The sequence below is a fragment of the Podarcis raffonei genome, chromosome Z (assembly GCF_027172205.1).
Source record: "Podarcis raffonei isolate rPodRaf1 chromosome Z, rPodRaf1.pri, whole genome shotgun sequence".
NCBI lineage: Eukaryota > Metazoa > Chordata > Lepidosauria > Squamata > Lacertidae > Podarcis > Podarcis raffonei.
In genome coordinates, this window is record NC_070621.1 from 7784458 (window position 1) to 7804927 (window position 20470).

The 20470-nt window shown below is 43.0% G+C and overlaps 1 protein-coding gene across 3 annotated transcripts in view; it reads left to right on the plus strand.

Annotated features, from left to right (window-relative positions):
* Positions 1 to 20470, plus strand: part of ASTN2 (astrotactin 2) — a 653023-nt gene that overhangs the window by 546840 nt on the left and 85713 nt on the right. For all 3 annotated transcript variants that reach the window (XM_053373809.1, XM_053373810.1, XM_053373811.1), the window contains exons 18-19: positions 8802 to 8935; positions 10512 to 10660. In XM_053373809.1, the coding sequence (XP_053229784.1) occupies positions 8802 to 8935; positions 10512 to 10660 (283 nt within the window). The remainder of the gene's footprint in view (positions 1 to 8801; positions 8936 to 10511; positions 10661 to 20470) is intronic.

The window sequence follows — 20470 nt, forward strand, 5'->3', positions numbered from 1 at the left end:
CCCTATTGAGATTCATTTTGTTACCTTGCGCCCAGTTCTCCAATTTATTAAGGTCATTTTGAATTCTGATTCTATCTTCTGCGACATTAGTTACCCCTCCCAGTTTGTTGTCATCTGCAAATTTGATGAGCATCACCCTCAGTTCCTTCGTCCAAGTCATTTATAAAGATGTTGAATAACAAGGGGCTCAGGACAGAACCCTGCGGCACCTCTTCTGTCTCTTTTTTCCAGGGTGACGAGGAACAATTAATGAGTACTATTTGGGTTCAGTCAATCAACCAGCTATAAATCCACCTAACATTTACCTCGTTCAACCCACATTTCACCAGCTTCCTCACGATAATATCATACGCGACTTTGTCAAAAGCCTTACTGAAATCATGATACACTATTTCTCTGATCCACCAAATTTGTAATTCCATCAAAAAAAAGAAATCAGATTGATCTGACAGGATTTATTTTGGGGTCTTAGTCATCACAGCATCCTTTTCTAAATGTTCACCGACCGACTGTTCAGTTATCTATTCTAGGACCTTCCCTGCTATCAATGTCAAGCTCACCAGTCAGTAGTTACCTGGGTCTTCCTTTCCCCCTTTTTTGAACAAGGGGATGACATTTGTCTACCTCCAGTCTGTAGGGACCTCACATGTTCTCCAAGAATTCTCAAAGATCATAGACAAAGGCTCTGAAATTATATTCACAAGCTCCTTTAGTACCCTCGGATGCCGATCATCAGGCCCTAGAGATTTGAATTCGTTTAACATACCTAGATGTTCCCTTACTAGCTCTTTTCCTATCTAGGGCTGCAGCTCCCTCCTTACATCATTTATTCTGTTATCACCAGGTTGGACACTGCTTTCCTTTTAGGTGAAGACGGAGGCAAAATAGGTGTTGAATTTTTCTGCCTTTTCTCTGCCACCCAATAGCATTTCTGCATCTTCCCCATGCAGAAGACCTACCACTTGCTTGTTCTTCCTCTTACTTTGGACATAACCAAATAAACCTTTTTTTATTATTTCTAACCTCTCCTGCCTCCCACTTTTCTTTCTTGTTCATATTGCCTGCATTTGGACCCTCAATATTTCTCCTTTTAGAAACTCCCATCATTCTTGGACTCCCTTCTCACTGAGTATTTCTGACCATGGGATAACACCCAGTAGCTCCTTCAGTTTTTCAAAATTGGCCTTCTTAAAGTCCAAATGTGTATCTGACTACACTCAGTTATCCCTTGCTTCTGTATTCTGAAACCCAGGAGAACATGATCACTTCCTCCAAAGTTTCCAAGTACTTCCACTTCATCAGCCAGTTCCTCCCTATTGGTGAAGACCAGGTCCAAGATAGATGATCCCCTTGTTGGTTCTTCCACCTTCTGGGAAATGAAATTGTCAGTGAGGAAATGGAGGAATTTGTTAGACTTTACACTCTTGGCAGAGCTTGAGTCCCAACAGATATCAGGCAAGTTGAAGTCCCCCATGATTGCTATTTCTCTCCTTTTTGAATGTTTAGTAATCTGCTCTAGTAAGGCATCATCAAAGCATTCAGTCTGTATTGGCAGTCTATAGCATTCACCCACAGTAAAGTCACTGTTGTTTCTCTCTTCTACAATTTTTACCCATGTACTCTCAATCTGCTTTTCATACTCCAGGTCATGGATATATTCACAAGTGTAAACATCCTTTATATATAATGCTGCTACTCCTCCTTTCGTGTTTGGTCTATTCCTTTCAAACAGGTTATGCCTCTCAATTCCTACATTCCAGTCATGAGTCTAATCCCACCAAGTTTCAGTAAAGCCTACCAGGTCATATTTCCCATCCTGTATTAAAAGCTCCAGTTCATCTTGTTCGTTTCCCATACTCTGTGCATTTGTGTAGAGACAACTGAAACCATAAGTTTTCCCTACACCTTCATCCTTCCTGTAGTTTCTTGTCCTTTAGCAGGTTTCTGGAGCACCACCTCAGTTTCATGAAGCTTTGACCCCCAGTGCCAGGTTCTGTTTTGTTGTACGTATTGTTTTCTCCCTTCTCCTCAAGATCTAGTTTAAAGCTCTCCTGATTAGATTCTTAAGAATCTTGGCAAACACATTCTTGCCAACTGCTGTGATGTGAGGCTCATCTCTTGCTAGAAGGATCAAGGAAGTGGAGACCATGATCCAAGAAGCCAAATTGTTCCTGATGACACCACCTGCATAGCCAGTGGTTTACCTCAAGTATTTTCCTCTCTCTTCTTGGGCCTAAAGTTGCTGCACCTTCTCTTCCAGCAAGACAACTAGCTTGCACTTGCTACAAGTGTACTGTTGCTTGTTCTCTGGCAGAATGACAAAGATGGCACAGGTGTTACAGATCACTGCAGCAGCTCCCTCGCCCTCCATGTCTCTGGTCCTATGCACACTGAGAGACAGAGTTCTGGGCCTCCCCCTTAAACTCTCCTGCTAAACGCCCTAGTTTGGCAGGTCTGTTCACAACCTCTGCTGTTAACTGGAATTAGGGGGAGTGGGGCAGATTCTTTTATGTATTACTCGAAATTTGCCAAGGCTTTGTTTTACTACACCCTCACAAGTGAGGAAAGTGCTATTGGAAAATGGAAAATGAAATGAATAACAACTGCGTATTCAGGACTTATTAAGAGAAATAGAGAAGTGTTCGCCTGAGCTGTACTGGGGCTGGGTGACTTTGAGACTAGTCGAGGTTGCAGTGTATTGTCTTAGTGAAAGATCTCAAGCCAGAATTTGAATTTATGTTTGAAAGGCTGGAATTGATGGTTGTAATCAAGGAAAAGTCATGGAGGATTGAAGTGAGTAGGCCTGAAGAAGCGGATATATTAGTATAAAGGCTCCCCTGGAATTATAAGTGGCAAGATAAATTTGCCCTGAGTTTATCAACAAAGGAAAGGAGGGGGCCAATTTTTTTATGGCTGGATTTTTCCAGGGAACAATCTGGAAAAATCTCCTTTCTTACCCAATGGGCCTGATGCAAAAGCCTTATCTCTAACGGAATGTAAATAATGGCCTTGAGATGTTGTAAGGCAATAACAAAGACTCAGACAATCTGGCTTGCATATGAAAGGATGTGTCTTCCCAGATGAAAACTACCAGGGATGAGAAAATGGAATTATGCAAGTTGAAAAGAAGAATGAAAGATTTAAATTACTATAACCTCACTTGTAGTCATTTGATATAATTCCTCTATGCAGGAGTTGGTAAAGGGACAGCTGAAGGACAAGAAATTTGCTAATAAATGAATGTTAATTAGAGATAAATCTGTAAAATAAGAACAATGCAGGTTGAATGTGGTAAATGTTAGGTGAATTTGTAGCTGGTTGACTAACTGAACCCAAAGAGTACTCATTAATGGTTCCTCCTCATCTTAAACAGGAAGAATCAGATGCACAAATATAGGGTGGGGGACACCTGGCTTACTAGCAGTACATGTGAAAAGGATCTATGGGTCTTGGTGGACCACAAGCTTAACGTGAGTCAACAGTGTGATGCAGCAGCAAAAAAAGTGAATGCGATTCTAGGCTGCATCAGCAGAAATATAGTGTCCACATAGAGGGAAATAATAGTCCCACTCTATTCTGCCTTGGTCAGACCACACCTGGAGTACTTTGTCCAATTCTGGGCACTGCAATTTAAGAAGGATGTTGACAAGCTGGAATGTGTTGTAGAGGAGGGCAAGAAAGATGATCAAGGGCCTGGAAATTGGTCTTAGGAGAAATGCTTGAAGGAGCTGGGTATGTTTAGCCTGGAAAAGAGGAGACTGAGAAGAGATATGATAGCCATCTTCAAATACCTGAAGGGCTGTCACATGGAAGTGGGAGCATGCTTGCTTTCTCCTGCTCTGGAGGCTAGGACTCAAGGCAATGGCTTCAAGTTGCAAGAAAGGAGATTCCGACGAAACATTCAGATAGTAAGAGCTGTTCAGCAATGGAACAGACTCCTACAAGAGGTGGCGGCCTCTCCTTCCTTGGAGGTTTTTAAGCAGAGGTTGGATGACCATCTGTCATGGATGCATTAGCTGAGATTCCTGCATTGCAGGGGGTTGGACTAGATGACTCTTGGGTCTCTTCCAATTCTGAGATTATGAATTGGAATATATCTGAGAGAGTGGGAAACCAGGCTTTGGAAAAAATGTACTAAATTAATTTTAATTTGGTTTTGATGTGTTATAAATTTGAAATTGAATTGGCAGATAAATGGGAGCTGAAAACAGGGAGCCCTCCAAGTAGGTGAGGTTCTCAAGGAGAGCAGGAAAGAGTATTGCAAATTTCAAAGGAAGGAAAAGTTTTTAAAAGTCCAAGTACTGAGCTCATGTTTGGGCTTTCATCACTAGGAAGTATTGGTGTACCTGACCACCAAGTCTCCCTCCCACCCACCCTTTAGTATTCTTCCTGTCATCTTCTCAAACTATTCATCTTTGAACTGTGCTAAACATGTGGCGGGGGCGTGAGTATATTGGGAGGGGTGATGCAGTCCCAGAAGCATGAGGGAACTAGTTCTCATTGAGCAGATCCACCTCTATCTCTAGGGTATTGAACTTTAGAATGCTATGTATGGTACCTTAATGTTTGGTCTTGAGGGGGAAATAGCAACTGTAGGAGGGAAGTGATTCCAGCTGTGGTGCTGAGAAGGGTGGAGAGATTAAAACCATTTACCATTATTTCCCATCTGAACCACTTCTCGCTATTATTGGATCTCCAGTAATCTTCCCTAGTTGTTCCCTTATATCAGGGAGAGAGGGAGGCCTGGGTTCAAACCCCCACTCAGACATAACATTTTATCAAGAGAGCTTGGGCCAGTTCTGTGCCTGCCAGCCATGCCCCTCTTCTCTCTCAAGGTAGTTCCATTCCATTCCACTCTCTACTTGTTTTCTTTCTTTTCCCCATTGACATTCAACATTCTGTGGTGACCGAGTCCTTGATGATTGTTCCCTGACAGTTATGGACTACAGGTATGAAGTTCACGGCATGCAATGCCTTAAGAGAGAATATAATGAAAATGATATACAGGTGGTACATGACACCAGTCAAGCTTGCGAAAATTTATCATTTGCCCGATAATAAATGTTGGAAATGTAAAGAGACTGAAGGTACATTCTTTCACCTTTGTGGACATGCCCAAGGATTAAGGCTTTCTGGGAGATGATCTATAATGAAATAAAAAAGGTATTTAAATATACCTTTCTGAAGAAACCAGAGGCCTTTCTCCTGGGCATGGTCGGCCAATTGGTGCCAAAGAAGGATAGAACTTTCTTTATGTATGCTACAACATCAGCAAGAATACTTATTGCAAAGTATTGGAAGACACAAGATCTACCCACCCTGGAAGAATGGCAGATGAAGGTGATGGACTATATGGAACTGGCGGAAATGACTGGCAGAATCCGAGACCAGGGAGAAGAGTCGGTGGAGGAAGATTGGAAGAAATTTAAAGACTATTTACAGAAACACTGTAAAATTAATGAATGTTAGAATGATCTTGGAATGAATTTATGTGATTTTAGCAGAAACGTTATAAAGGTTTAGGAAAAAACAGATTGCTAATTGGTGAAAGGAGGGAAAGTAAAGTTATATTAATACCAAGATATATTTACAGAACAAAAATTTGAAAGGAGGGAAAGGATTTGCTGAAATGGATAAGTGACCTAGAATACAAAAAAGGCAGGTGTGAGGAGGTCAGGGAAATAAGCTAATGAAAGATAAGTAATGGGAAGATTTGCCGTATTCTTCTTTGATTTTTCTTTTTACTTAATGGATTTTAAATTTTGGCTTTCTCTTTTTATTTTTCTGTTTTCTCTTTGTATTTTCTCTCTTTTGTTTAAAATGATGTTTTGTTTTGTTTTTGAATTTTCTTTTTGTATTTCTAAAAATTTAATAAATATTCTTTAAAAAAACCAGATGATTGTTCCCTGGTGGGGGGAGGGAGGTCTAATAATGTTTTTTTGGTTGTAGTTCTGCAGAACTTGGGGTTCCCCCAAGTATGCATGCCTTCCTGTTTCTCAGTGGCTTTGTTTTGGCTACATAGCCTTTGATACTCACTACCTGAGTTTGTTTTTAGACATAAGATGCACTTGTCATTAAAAATAAAAGTACACTGTGCTGTTCACAACATTGGTAAGTCTGCTCCATTGGACTGTGGTACTTGCATTTTGCAGCACACTCACCACTCTGTGTGTTCCATGATTTCAGGGGCTTGAATGTTGGTTCTCCCATGCAAAGTGTAGCTAGGTTGATTGTGCAGCAGTACAAAATATTGTTAACCCCTGGTTATCCAGATATTTTAGATTTCACTTGCTATTCCGATGTAGGAAGCTTTTCTGTTTTGCTATTATAAATGTGGAGAAAGGAAAACAAAGGAACATAAATGCACATCTGTTAGCATGGTTGGTTGGTTGGATGCTAGATTCTCTCTCTCTCTCCTTTCTCTCTCTCTCTCTCTCTCTCTCTCTCTCTCTCTCTCACACACACACACACACACACACACACACACACACACACACCATTATATATCCCTTCCTCCATGGAACTTTGGGGTATACATAAACAGCAACAGCAGCAGCAGCAACACCAACACAACCCTAAGAAGTAAATCAAGCTGAAAGATGGTATCTGTTTTAGTGAACATTTGGGTCCATATCACTTAGTTCCATGCTACTCCATACTAAGAACAGAAGAAAAGCCCTGCTGAATTATGCGAAAGGCCCATCTAGGCAAGCACTCTGTTCTCACAGTGGCTATCTGGATTCCTATGAGAAGCCCATAAGCAGAACCTGAGTGCAACAGCCCTCTCTCCACTTGGCAACTAGTTTTGAAAAGCATACTCTTTCCAGCAGTGGCAGAACATAGCCATTGTGGCTGGTAATCATTGGTAGCCTTACCCTCCATGAATTTGTCTAATCCTCTTTGAAAGCCATCCAGCTCTCTCACACCCATTCTGGAAATTTGCTAAATATAGGGTTTCTAAGTAAAACCTTATTTTGGTTGTGGGAGAGATATTACGCATTAATTTGGGTTTGTTTTCTGATTTCCCTAGTCACTTTTCTGTCCATGTGCCAACTTACTTCAGCAGCAGTCTGTTTAATACTGATTACTATTTGATTACTAAAATGTCCACAGATCCATCCCACTTCTGAACTTTTAGTTATGATCTAAACCTAAGAAATGAAATCAGATTATCTCTTTAGCTTCTGTTACTTCTCTTTTCTTCCTTTTTGATCAAATGGGAACATTTCCTAAGTGTCTGGAAGGCAGAAACAGCAGATGTGTGTGACTCAGGATGCCTTGTTAAAGGCAGCTGTGTATCTGGGGAAATTGACGAAGCTCAAGCAGTGGGGAGTGTTGCACTGGGCTCTGTTTATACCCCTTCCTTTTATAGCTGGCTTGAATAAAGCATTTTTGCTATTGTCTGCAGTAGAGCCCTTTGGATCCTCTCTTGATACAGTGGAAGCCAATCCATCAGGGCAAATATGACATTGCTCCACCAACCTCATTCTACCCTCAGCCAGCCCCCACGCTGCCTACCTTCTTCCTTACAACCACATTTGGGCATGACACCACCACCTGTCATCTTCCTTAATCTCAGTGTTGCCTCAGTAGGGAAGAGGATGAGGACAAAATGGGGGAATGTGTTGGCTCTGCCTGTCAGTGCCTCTGGCTCCCCCTACTGTTGGCCTCTTCATTCTGTCCTACCACTCCCACCATCCTCCAGTGTTTTTAGATGTAGATTTTAAAGGTCTACAGCAGAGATGGGAACTTGTAGCCCTCCAGATGATGCTGGACTTCAGCCCCCATCAATTCCAGCCAGCATGGCCAATGTTCATTCACACTGATGGAAGTATTAGTCCAAGAACATCAGGAAGGCCACAGAATTCTCATTCCTGTGAATCCATAGTGAATCCATAGTGAATCCTCAGTATGTTTATTTGGAATAGAATCCTACCAAGTTCAATGGAAGTTGCTAGGAAGTGCCCTGGCTTGGCAATGCTGCAGTTTCTCAAAACGTATTGAGACAACAAGTCTAGTTCTGACTAAGATGGGAAGTCTTTCTCTAGAGCTGTATCACACAGGTGGGACTTAAATATTGTGCCATACAAAAAAGAAAACCCTGAACCTAGAATATTAACTTTTCAGGTAGAAAGTCTTGAGCCCAGCCTTTTGCCTGGTATACTTATTTTCTATGTGTGGGGAATTATAATATTCTCTCACACGTTATCCTCTTAAACACTATAAAGCTGAGCTAGAACCCTTCTCCCTGACAAGACAGTTTTCTACACAGAAGGTTTGTTCATTTGGTTGGTTGGTTGGCTGGTTGATAGATATGGAAGAATATTCCACCGTGCATCCTTCACCAACCTGATGCTCTCCAGTTGTTTTGGATCACAGCTGGCTAGCGCTTATGGGAGTTGTGGTGCAAAGCATGTAGAAGGCACCAGGTTGGCAAAGACTGACATGGTGTGACTCCCTATCTTAGTCTGAAACTGTACAACCCAGACACAGGTTGATTATTTAAAAAGATTATTGTTGAAAGTTGACATACAATAAGGACTGTTTAGAATGTTAGGCCAGAGAGCAGATAGAGGTTTTCTCACTGAAGTGAACTGTGTTTGCTTGTGTTCCATGCCAGGGATCAATTTCATAAATGTGATCTCCCATCAGCAGTCTGAAATAGTCTAGTCTAGTTAGCAACTGCCACTCATTTATATATTAACACCTGCCCCTTTTCCTGACAATTAGTAGTGCTATGGTAAATGCCTTTATCTGTTCTGCAATTCTTGACAGTCCATTTGTTCATTATTCTCTCCTAGGCCTTCAAGGGGGCCCTCATGAGCTCATACTGGTGCTCAGGGAAAGGGGATGTAATTGAGGACTGGTGTCGGTGTGATCTAAATGCTTTTGACGAAAATGGACTCCCCAGCTGCAGCCCTCTCCTGCAGCCTGTGTAAGTATCTCTTTACAGACAGACTTCTTTTTCTACACAGTCAAATACCGTGTGTGTGAATTTTTAATACATGATTTCCAAGGAGCTGCAGGAACACCCATGTTCACAAACAAGAAGGTTGATCCAAATTATTAGGATGATGTAAGCAAAATGTGGCGTAAGTCTGTGTTATAGCATGGAGAAAGCCCTGAGTTTGATTCCTGACATTTTCAGATAGGGCTGGGGGAAACTGGAGAAAAGCAAATTGATTCCCTTTTTTTGTAGTTAATGCACTTTAAACCACCAGAAGCACTATTTTTTATAGTAATCTAGCCAACACTTACTTGTAGCCTTTTTGTTAGCTCCACCCCTAAAAGCTGAGCCTTTCTGTTTATTATTCTCTCCCAACTTGTTGAGACAATATGTCTGCTATTTGGCTCTTTCATTTCTATTCATCGTGTAAATGGTTCCTGCATGAATAAAGCCTTTGAACTCCAGAAACTGTAAGTGATTACTTCAGTATAATTAACCCTCCTGTCTGAAACCCCAGAGAGTTGCTGCCAATCAGTCTAGGCAATACTAGGCTGGATGGACCAGTGATCTGACTCATATGGACCACTCATACAGACAAAACCTGGTAGACAGAGGAAGTGTGGTTTTCCCCAATATAGACTTCTCTTGCCACACATGTGGGAAAAAAAGAGAGAGAGTACAATGGTTTTATAAAGATGGTAAGAACGTAAAACTTGATTCTGAATACTAATGAAAAATGCATTATTATACATGAAAGCAGATACGGTCCCTTGAAAATTCACCCTGTACATATGATTAAGCATATAGGAAGATAAAACACTTAATAAAATCCACTTCAGTTATTCTTCCCTAAGGTCAACACAGTGTTCCATCAGTTCCAGGAGACAGTGCTATCTTTGTTGTGTAAGAACGCTTCATGCTGACAGGAGCACAAGTGGTTCATTTTGGACAGCAGGAGGGCATTACAGTTCTGTCTGGAGGGAACTAGGGACTTGGGGAATGCTGAGTCTCTGTGGTTTTGCTGGCCCTTCTGTGGGAGAGAAAGGTCTTTTTCTGGTCTGGTCTTAGGTGGTTCAGGGAAACTATAGGCCAGGCCTATGTGGCACTGGACAGGCACTGGTCATATTCAGTACAATATAAGGCAGCTTCCTATGTGTCTGCAAGCAGAAGATCTGCACAGATAAGCTCCTATTGTGTTGATCTGTGTGCACAGATCATAAAAAATCCTGGGGGGTGGGGAGCAACTTAGTTTGATTCATATTTTAATGCAAACTTCCCTACTTGAGACTGTCCATAACAATATGCAAGCAAAAATGCAACTAACCTTTGAAATTTGCACTTCTCCAAATTTTGCGATGCACTTCTGCACAAAAATGAACATTACGAAGGTAAAATGTGTATAATAATGCATATATTTACTGAAAATGGCACACACAAATGCATTGTATTAGGATGAGCTGCTTGCAAAAAACGCATTTGCGTACATAAATGGTTTTTTGTTTGCAGCTGTACCAAAGGAAAGAAACTGGTTTCCAACCTGCCTGTCTTTTTCTGTTTGTCCCAGGTTGCGGCTTTCCCCCAGTGTGGAACCTTCTAGCACTGTTGTCTCCTTGGAGTGGCTGGATGTCCAGCCAGCCATCGGAACGAAAGTCTCAGACTACATCCTCCACCACAAGAAGGTTGATGAGTACACAGACACTGATCTCTACACAGGTGAACAGAGAGAGAAGGGTGGCCGGGGGGGGGGGGGACGGGCGGACAAGAAGGAAACCCTTGTCTCTCTCCATTGTGCAAGTTCTGGGACTTGGCTGGCCTGTTTTCAATAACAAGGAAAAGAACCTTGTTGGAAGGGGTTTTTAAAATGTGTTTTCCCCCAGAAGGTGACAAAATTTCAATTGTTGTGCTAGCTGTTCCGCATTTAAAAAAAAGAAAAAGATGGGATATACTTACAGAAGAATGGTTTCATGTTGCAAAGTTATCTCCCAGAATCACAAAACTCATCTCTTTCACTTGGCTTTGGATATCAGCTCATATTTTAGACCCTTCACAGGGAAGTGCCCCTCGGTCTTTAGCCTCTCAAATAAGTATCATAGTGCAATGCATCAGACATCAGTGAGACATCAGCTAACAAAATACTGTATCATCATTTACATGCTGATTTTCTTCCCAAACACTCAAGATGGTTCATCATTTCCTAATCATATGTTTATTAACCTTCTGAGCATTCTTGGGAAGGGAGGGTACGCTTTAAATGTGTAGTGTGTATATAGCTTGAGAGACCTGATAGGAAAGGGAAAATGTATGGAGCTACAAGAGGGAAAGAAGCAAATACTGGTGACCACTCCTGGGTGTGGGAAATCACACTGGACCCTGAGGTTTATGCCTACTACTGATCAGTAACTATTACACCTTTCTTGTCCAACTTGATGGAGAGACCAGTGACAGTTCATTTGCAGGCACTCTTAGATGAAAGTGAATTAACCCTGGTTGGCCTGATAGATTACCTTATTCAGGAGAGGAAAAAAGGGAAATGGGGAATGGGGAATGTGACCCTGCAACTTTGTTGATTCTTCTGGGTCTCTTAGCAGCTTTTGATACCTTTGACCACAGTATTCTCCTGGATCATCTCCATGAACTGAGAGTTGGGGAGCACTCTGACTGTGCCTCAGCCCTCTAGCAGTTACTCTGCAGAGTGCCAAAGACATGTTTTTCTTCCTAGCCCTGTTTAATACCTATGTGAAGATGCTGGAGGTGATCATTAGGAGATTTTGGAGCATTCTGATAACATGCAGTTCTTGTTTCTCTGTACCATCTGAATTGGGAGAGACTATGAATGTCATAAACCAGTGAATGGGTGCAGTCATTGATTAGGGCTAATAAACTGCAACTGAACTGACAGAGACCCTATGCAAAGGCTGGTGCATGATCTCCTACTATCTCACCTCTCCATCTGAGATAACCGGGTGGAAACAATCTGTCTGTCCATCCATTCTATCTTGGCCAAAGTATACGTAAGAACAGTACTAAAACTGAATGCCATTGCTTTACCCAGTGAGCATAGAAGGGCACCCAAGGTTTTTCCAGGCAGTCTCCCATTCATGTCACAGTATCCATTTCCCACATCCCACATTTGTCAATAGCAAAGCACTTCCAAAATAGAGTGCTAGATCTCCAGTAGATTTTCAGAAATTCTCTCTTTTTGCCGGTTACTAGCATGGTTAGGTTTCTGGGCCTCCTCTAAAGAGCCATGTAAATCAAAATGCCTCTGAACATGAGCAGAGCACTTCATGTAATCCCAGCTCGCTCCGACACAATGCCTTGAAAAGATTGGTCACAGCTTTTCATCAAGTTCCAAAATACTCCGTTCTGCTCATCAGCTAAGCATGCATGTTACCTAAGATGGCAAAGAACACAAAGTCCTGCATGATGTGTCCTTGGATCTTTGGGGGTTGTTTGAAGATAAGAATGAGTTGTAAGGGATTAATCATTCCTTAATTGTCCTTACTTCCCCCTGTCCAGGATTTTTCCTTCTGAAACATCCATTCAGAGATGAAGGGCTGGATGGGTCATTATCTAACCCAATATGGCAGTTCTGCTGCTTGCAAATACTTTGGCATCTTTGGGCTCATGTAGCTTTTGCAGCTTAGTCCCATCCCCTCTCCCCTCTCCAGGGGAAATTCAGTACTGTACGTGCCACAAAGCCAGTCTCTGGCATGTTTAGAGAACAGACCTAGCTCTGGAGGGGATATTTATGAGGTGCTAGTGGACAGATCGAGGATGGGTTTGTTTGTTTGTTTGTTTGTTTGTTTGTTTGTTTGTGGTGGTGGGGTCTACAACCTTTATGTGCAGTTTGACAGGTTCTACCAAAGGAACCTAGAGGGTACCACAGCCCAAGATGTCAGTCTCACTGTCCCAGAACCATGTGAACCCTTGAACACTTAGGATTGTTTCCAGTATCATATAACATTCAAACATTCCTCTTACCACTGTCAAACAGGTTTAATTTTCAGCTAGATTTTCTTCTCAGATGGGAATGGGGCCAGGGCAACTTCCAGGACATGCTATATATGGCAATTCCCCCTGAAACTTATATGCAGAAAAACTCCCCTCCCCTCCATCACCAAAGTTTCCAAGACTAGGTGAGGAGCTAGTATTGAACCATTAGGGACAACCTTTCCCAACCTGGTGCTCTGCAGATGTTATTGAGCTATTGGCTGTGCTGGCTAGGGCTGATGAGAGTCATGGACTACTAACCCTGATGACTGTGTTCTGCCTCTCCTGTTGGAAGCAGTATGCTTTTTAATACCAGAATCCACGGGAGAGGAGAGCACTGTTGCACTCAGGTCCTGCTTACATGCTTCCCATAGCCACCTGGTTGGCGACTGGGAGAAGAGGATATTGTAGTGGATGGGCCAGTGGCTAGATCCAGCAGGCTGTTCTTTCATTTTCATGTAATCCAACAACATTTTGAGGGCAGCAGAGTGTCGAAAGCTAATTTGGGATGATATATGTGTGGTCACCCTGCAGAGCTGGAGGAGAGAAATCCATAGGCATAAGGGCTGGAGGATAAGACAGGAGAAAGTCAACATACAGTACAAATTAAAGATATAGACCACAAATGGGGAACCTGGTGCTCCCCAGATGGAGTCAAATGTATATTCTCATCATCCCTCATTCTCAGGGGAACACCAGTAGAATGATGAACTTAACATGAGTCAGCCTTATGACGCAGGAGCAAAGAAAAGCTAATGCAATTGTAGGCTGCATCAATAGAATTATAGTGTCTAGATCAGAGGTTTTCAACCTTTCTGAGTCCACGGCTCCCTTGACCAACTATATTCTTTCTGTGGCACCCCTGTGGGGCTCAGGAGCCCAGTTATGTCACCCTTTGCCTGTAGATCTGGCAGCCTCTCACCCTTTTTCGAACACCCTCCCTTGTGGAGTGTTCCCTCAACCTCCTCTCCACTCCCCTCTGCTTGGGAGTCTCCTGGGCAGCTGCTGCCGCCGCCCCTGGTCTCTGAGCTGCCCTCCCTCTGCCCCAGAGAGGTGCTTCCTCACACTGTCCCACAAGGGCCTGGGGAGAGAATGTTCCCATTCTTAGTGGCCCAACGGAGACTCGCCAGAGTTTAACTCTCTATCCTGCCTTGGTCAGACCCCACCTGGAGTACTGTTTCCAGTTCTAGGCACCACAGGGAGTATATTGACAGATGAACATGTGCAGAAGAGACCACGAGGATGATAAAGGGTCTGGAAATCAAGTCTTATGAGAAACGCTTGAGGGAGGTGGGCATGTTTAGCCTGGAGAAGAGAAGCCTGAGATGGTATCATAGCCATTTTCAAATATCTCAAGGGCTGTCCCATGGAAGATGGAGCAAGCTTGTTTTCTCTTGCTCTGGAGAGTAGGACCCAACCCAATTGATTCAAACTACAAGAAAGGAGATTCCGACCAAACGTTAGATACAATTTTCCACCTCAGGAGGTGGTGGACTCTCCATTGCTGAAGGCTTTTAAACAGAGGTCAGATGGCCATCTGTCAATGATTCTTTAGCTGTGATTAGATGACCTTTGGGCACCCCTTCCAAATCTATAATTTTATGGCACTTGTAGGGAGCGGGACTCTGCCCACGGCAGCTGAAAACAGCCCTGCTTGCATCCAAATCTATTGAGTGATAGTTGTGGAAATGTGTCCTGAACAACAGTGCAACAATATGCTGCGCAGCCGAATGGTGCTCTTTGCTTGCGATGGAAAACCTGCCTCTGTGTGTGAATATATTGCAGGCTACAGAACAACCCAGCCCATTATGTCACAGTAGAAACAGGCTCCACAACTGAAAGAAAGGGAGTGTGTTTTTTTTACAGGGTGAGGTACAAACTGAATGGCTTACAAGCATCTGGAATTAATATTAAGCTTGGAAAAAAATGTTTTTTTGTCACACCAGTGCTCCTCTGGTAGAAGGGTGAGACCCTCTAAAGGAGGGGGGAAGGGCTGGAGAACAGCGATAATTCTGTACCCCTGTGCTATATTTCACAGACTTTAATAAAAAAATGTGGGGGAAATGGATGAGGTTTGTAATGATTAAGATATGCCATGTCTGCCATACGCATCTAAGACAATGAGTAGTTTTCTCTAAAGCAGTCAACAGTTCTGGGACTGCACCACTTCAGGCTGTAGAAAACTAGCATGCTGGTCTAGGCCCATTCTCCCTGACATCTATACTTCATTCCCACTGAAGGTGTAAATTAATATCTGAGCTGGGTTGCACCAAGTGGAGACTCATCTTCCAGGTCTTCCACCAGACAAACCAAGTTCATAGTTCTACATTTGGGAAGGTGAAACTAAATGTGCAGGTATAGGATGGAGAAAAGTACACGTGAAAAGGATATTAAGATTGTGGCCTTATCACATTCCGAAAATGTGTCAGCAGTAGTAGGCCAGTAGTAATGTGCAGGAGTAATAGTTGGCATTCACGTAATACCAAGCCACAGTTTATTAAATTATGGTTTGTGAAGCTATGGCTTGGTGTTATCCATGACCCCTGTCCTGCAGCTTAACTGTGGTTAAACCAAGCAAGCTAGTTTATTCTAACCACCCCATTCCTCCTTGAGAGTGTTGTGTCCCACTCCCCATCACACAAGCCTCCCACTGGGATAAGTGTAGTTGTTTCTAGTTGTTTCCAGTTCACCTTCCCAATCTCTTGGATATTTGTGTCCTGGAAAGATATGGGGGAGGGAACAAGAGAGGCAACAGGGAGGGAGGAGTATTTTGGCCAAGGTTGAAACTATATGCCTAAATAATCCATTGAATCATGTTTTCCACAAGGCGGTTCTAGTTCATCTGACCAGTAAATTCTTTTTTTGGCTGCAGCAGGTTCTGGGCATTGCTGCTGGTTCCCCATCACTCAGGAGGTTATTTTAGGTAGGGGCCTTGCAGTGGGTGAGGTGCTTTGTGTGTGTGTGTGTGCGCGCGTGCGTGCTGCTTTGTGCTTGGGTTGTTCTGGAAAGTCTGTTCTGGTGATATGAGCCTTGGAGAGAGGAGATAGAGAAGCCTGGCACATTTGATGTGTGGGTGCCAGAGAGGTTGTGGCCAGTGTTAGCCATACTCAGAGCAGACATATTGAAAGTAATGGGCATGACTATTCAGGTCCATTAATATCAGTGGGTCTCCTCAGAGTAGGACTAACACTGGACATATCCCATTGAGTGGCATGTGTGTACACATGTGTGCTGTTATATATCTCAAGAAAATAAATGGTGCTGGAATGAGAAGAACAAAATAAGTTATCTGATATATTTCATCAGGGGGAGCAAACATAGTACTCTCCAGATATTGTTGGAGTACAACTCTGACAACTCCTTGGTTACTAACAGTGTTGACTGGAGCTGATGGGAGTCGTAGTCCCACAACATATGGAGGGGCACCATGTTGGCTAGTCCTGCATCACATGGTACTTGGGCTATCTCCAGTGGTGGAGGGCAGAACACTTTCCATTCATTTATTGCTCTATCCATTAGTAACATGAATTTATGCCAGTTGCAAATAAATATTAGGTTAGTTTGCAAGTTTTCAAAGTTTATTGGTTTCTCCTTCTCCTTCTCCTCCTCCTCCTCCTCCTCCTTCTTCTTCTTCTTCTTTCGCGATCACTCGTAGCCAAGTAAGATGGTCTTCCATGAACACAGTTTTAACAGTGAATCCATGAGTGACTGTGGATGCCAGTTCTGGATCCACACGTCCTACAGTGGGGGCATAGGTTTCTGGGTGGGAGTTGATCATGGTGAGGGTTTGCCAAGTGTGCCTTCCTCTTAGCATGTTTCTCCCTTTTGTCCTGAGTTCAAGCATCTTCAAAGCCCATGACACCTTTGGTAAAGGCTGTTCTCCAATTGGAATGCTCACAGTCCAGTGTTTCCCTGTTGTCGGTGTTTATATTACTTTTTTTTTTTTAGATTTGCCTTGAGAGAGTCTTTAAACCTCATTTGTTGACCACCAGCATTACGCTTTCCATTTTTAAGTTTGGAATAGAGTAGTTGCTTTGGAAGACGATAATCAGGCATCCGCACAACATGACCAGTCCAACGAAGTTGATGTTGAAGAATTTGACACTGGTGATCTTTGCTTCTTCCACTACACTGACATTAGTTCGCCTGTCTTCCCAAGTGATATATAAGATTTTTCAGAAAGATGGAATCTTTCAAGGATTCCAATGCACAGTCTTCGCAGTAAGGCTCTGTTCCGATGGCATGAGTAGTCACGATGATTGGTAGATTCTTGTCTGCTTCACTGCCATCACAGCCATTGTAACACACAAACTTTAGAAAAAAATATTCTAATGTACCTATTTTTGCAAAGTATATTTCCCATAATGTTTATATTTTTGAATGTTTTTAGTTATTTTTTTGGAATGTATGTATTTTGGAGTGTCCTCCCCAAAATGAATATATACATCTTTGTGCTCACTTTACCTAACTACGCGCATGTTTTTGCACATTACTTGGCTGGAGTACTGCATTACAACATTGCGAAAACTATAAATTTTGAAGGATGGCTAAGTTTCAGTTTGCATGCTGTTTCAGAATATGTGAATTAGCTAGAATTGCCGTTGAATGTGAACTGAATTACCCACCATACCTCGACTTTGACCATGCAGGTGGGAACTGATAAGAGTTGGGATTCCAATAACATGTGGACGGCAGCAGATTGTCCTTTACTGTGACAGTCAAATCTGGCCATGTACAAAAAACAGCTTGCAAGGACAGGTGTAGAGGAAGCTTTAGGGGCGTGGAACCTGTTTTAGTCTGTGCATTGTTTCAGAACATATATGTGAGGTATGTTCACCTTTTAATTCAAACTGAATTGGATTTCATCCCCACTTGTAGTGTGGATAGATATAAGTAATAAGGAGATACCCTTGAAGTGCCCAGAATCTCTTGTGCTCAAGTGGAATTTGCTTTTCCTGGGAGTCATCCTCCCCAGGCACATTGGTGAACTAAGCTTCTAGAGACCAACAAAGGTTCCTGCTGAACAACCCCAGGCACGCCTTTCTGCTTCTGTCCAGTTGTTTTAGCCTGATGCATCCACAGTAAGGGCTCATAATTACCTCTGTTTGTCCTGTGATTTCAAATCACAGGTCTGAGATTTATTATTATTATTATTATTATTATTATTATTATTATTATTATTATTATTATTGGTTCTGCTGCTTCTCCTGGGAAAACCTACTGTTTACTGCTGAATCAGAACAAACATCAGTTTGGGTTTTTGTGGATTGATGTTTGTTCTGATTGAACAGTAAACAGTGGGTTTTCCTGGGAAAAGCTGCGGGTCAAAAGGAAAACCTCTTGGACCTTGTGCTTAGAAATCATGGGACAAATGGAATTGTGGATGAGCCCTAAGCCAGAGGGCTGTGGAAGCCTAACACTACAGTTTGAAAACACACAGAGCCATCTTTCCCATAGGGCTTAGTGGTGCGTTGCGCCAGGGCGCTGGCCTCTCAGGGGTGCCCCAGCAAGTGGGGGAGCTGCGCGGCTTTGCCGGTGGCCTCCCCTTTCCCTGCACGCCCGCCAGCTACGCCCTCCTACCGCAGAGGCTTGGGAGGGGCACAACTTCACTTCCAAGCCTCTGCGGGGATTGCTCTCCTGCAGCGGCATGGGGGAGAGTTGCCCCCCCGATGGCTGGCAGTGTGCAGCTACAGCCACCCCAACACTATCCATGGTAATTTGGGGGCACTAGGCAGATATTTGCACCCCGGCACCGCATCTACTAAAGACGGCCTGAACACACACACACAAACATCCTCCTTTGACACTCAACCTTTCAAGCACTGGAGAGGTACTCTGAGCACCTTTCTTCCCTTTTGCTGTCATCAGCAGAACAAGCCTAACAACCACCTGTTTTAATTTTGGCAGAGCATTATTTGTGCTCCTTAACAGAGGTGGCAAGATTCTCTCCCTTCTCGCCCCTCCCCGCCACTTTTTGCTGCTTGTTTTACAAATGATCCACTTTATCAAGGAGCCTTTAAAGTGGCAACTTCATCAATCACCCGTAATTTGCCTCTGCCATTGCATATACATGCATAATGGGAATCCTACATTTATTAGGATTAATTTATTCTGTAGTTCTTGTTTTTGTTGTTTCTCCCTTGGGCTGTGAGTGACTTTGTTTGTTTGTTTTCCTTTTCTTGGTTTGAACACATCGTTCTACACAGCACAATTTCCTGCTTTCTTTCTAAGACCCAGCACACTTTTGATACATGATGAAACTTTTCCAAAATAAAACGAATGTTTTATCTTTGATCATGGGTCTTTGGATAAAAGTGACTTGTTCCAGTAAGAAGGCTAATGAACTTCATTTTCATTAGTATTCCTTGTGTCCAAATTGGGGACAGGTGATTGATCATTACTACACTTGTCCCAAAGTGTGACTGAGACAAAGGTTGTAAGCCAGTTAAATCCTTTTTTATTTCATAAGAACCTAAGAACAGGCTGCTGGATCTGGACAGTGGTACATCTGGTCCAGCATCCTGTTCTCACAGTGGCCAACCAGATGCCTGTGAGAAGCCTGCAAGCTGGACCTGAGTACAACAGTGTCTGTGTGTGACACATTCTAGTGGTGGACGGAGCCAGAGGCAAAAATGCATGGAACAATGAATATGACACTTACCTTGCTCTACTTATGCTTGTTTCTGCACACAATTGGGCAACCCACTCTATCCTCCATCCAGGCAAACAAGAGGCATTCGCAGAGTTCTAGAACACATTCCAGCCATGCAAAAATACTCAAGGACGGAATGTTGTACGCCTGGTAACTAGTGGGGATAGGGAATGTGGCTTGTGGAGAGACTCAATGACCAAATACAACAGTCTGGAGGACCACATTTGTCCCCCAGGACCCGAGGTCCTCCAGTCCAACCTTTGAGGCTCCACAATTTTCAGAATCCAGATCACATCCAAAGTCTTGATTCTTAAGCTTAGCACTTTTCCCTTTCCCCCCAAAAAAGTTTCCCTGTTCAGACTTCACTTGCCTCTCTCCCTTTTGTGTATTTCTGAGCCTCAGTGAATATATTGCTTGTCCCAAGCTTACCAAAATCACCAATGCCCAGGCTTCCTAACCACTGCTTAGGCGATAACATAACAAATGATGTAAGGAGGGAGCTGCAGCCCTAGATAGGAAAAGAGGTAGTAAGGGAACATCTAGCTCAGGGGTCAGCAAACTTTTTCCACAGGGGTCCGGTCCACTGTCCCTCAGACCTTGTGGAGGGCCGGTCTATCTATCATCTATCTATCTATCTATCATCTATCTATCTATCTATCTATCTATCTATCTATCTATCATCTATCTATCTATCATCTATCTATCATCTATCTATCTATCTATCTATCTATCATCTATCTATCTATGAATTCCTATGCACACTGTGAGGGGAGCAAGTAGTCGTACTCCCCACCCCAGGCCCAGCCACCTTCTCGGTTTGCCGCCTGCCTCATTTGCCAAAGGGCTAGCAGCGGTGGCATGAAACAGGCTTCCTCCCC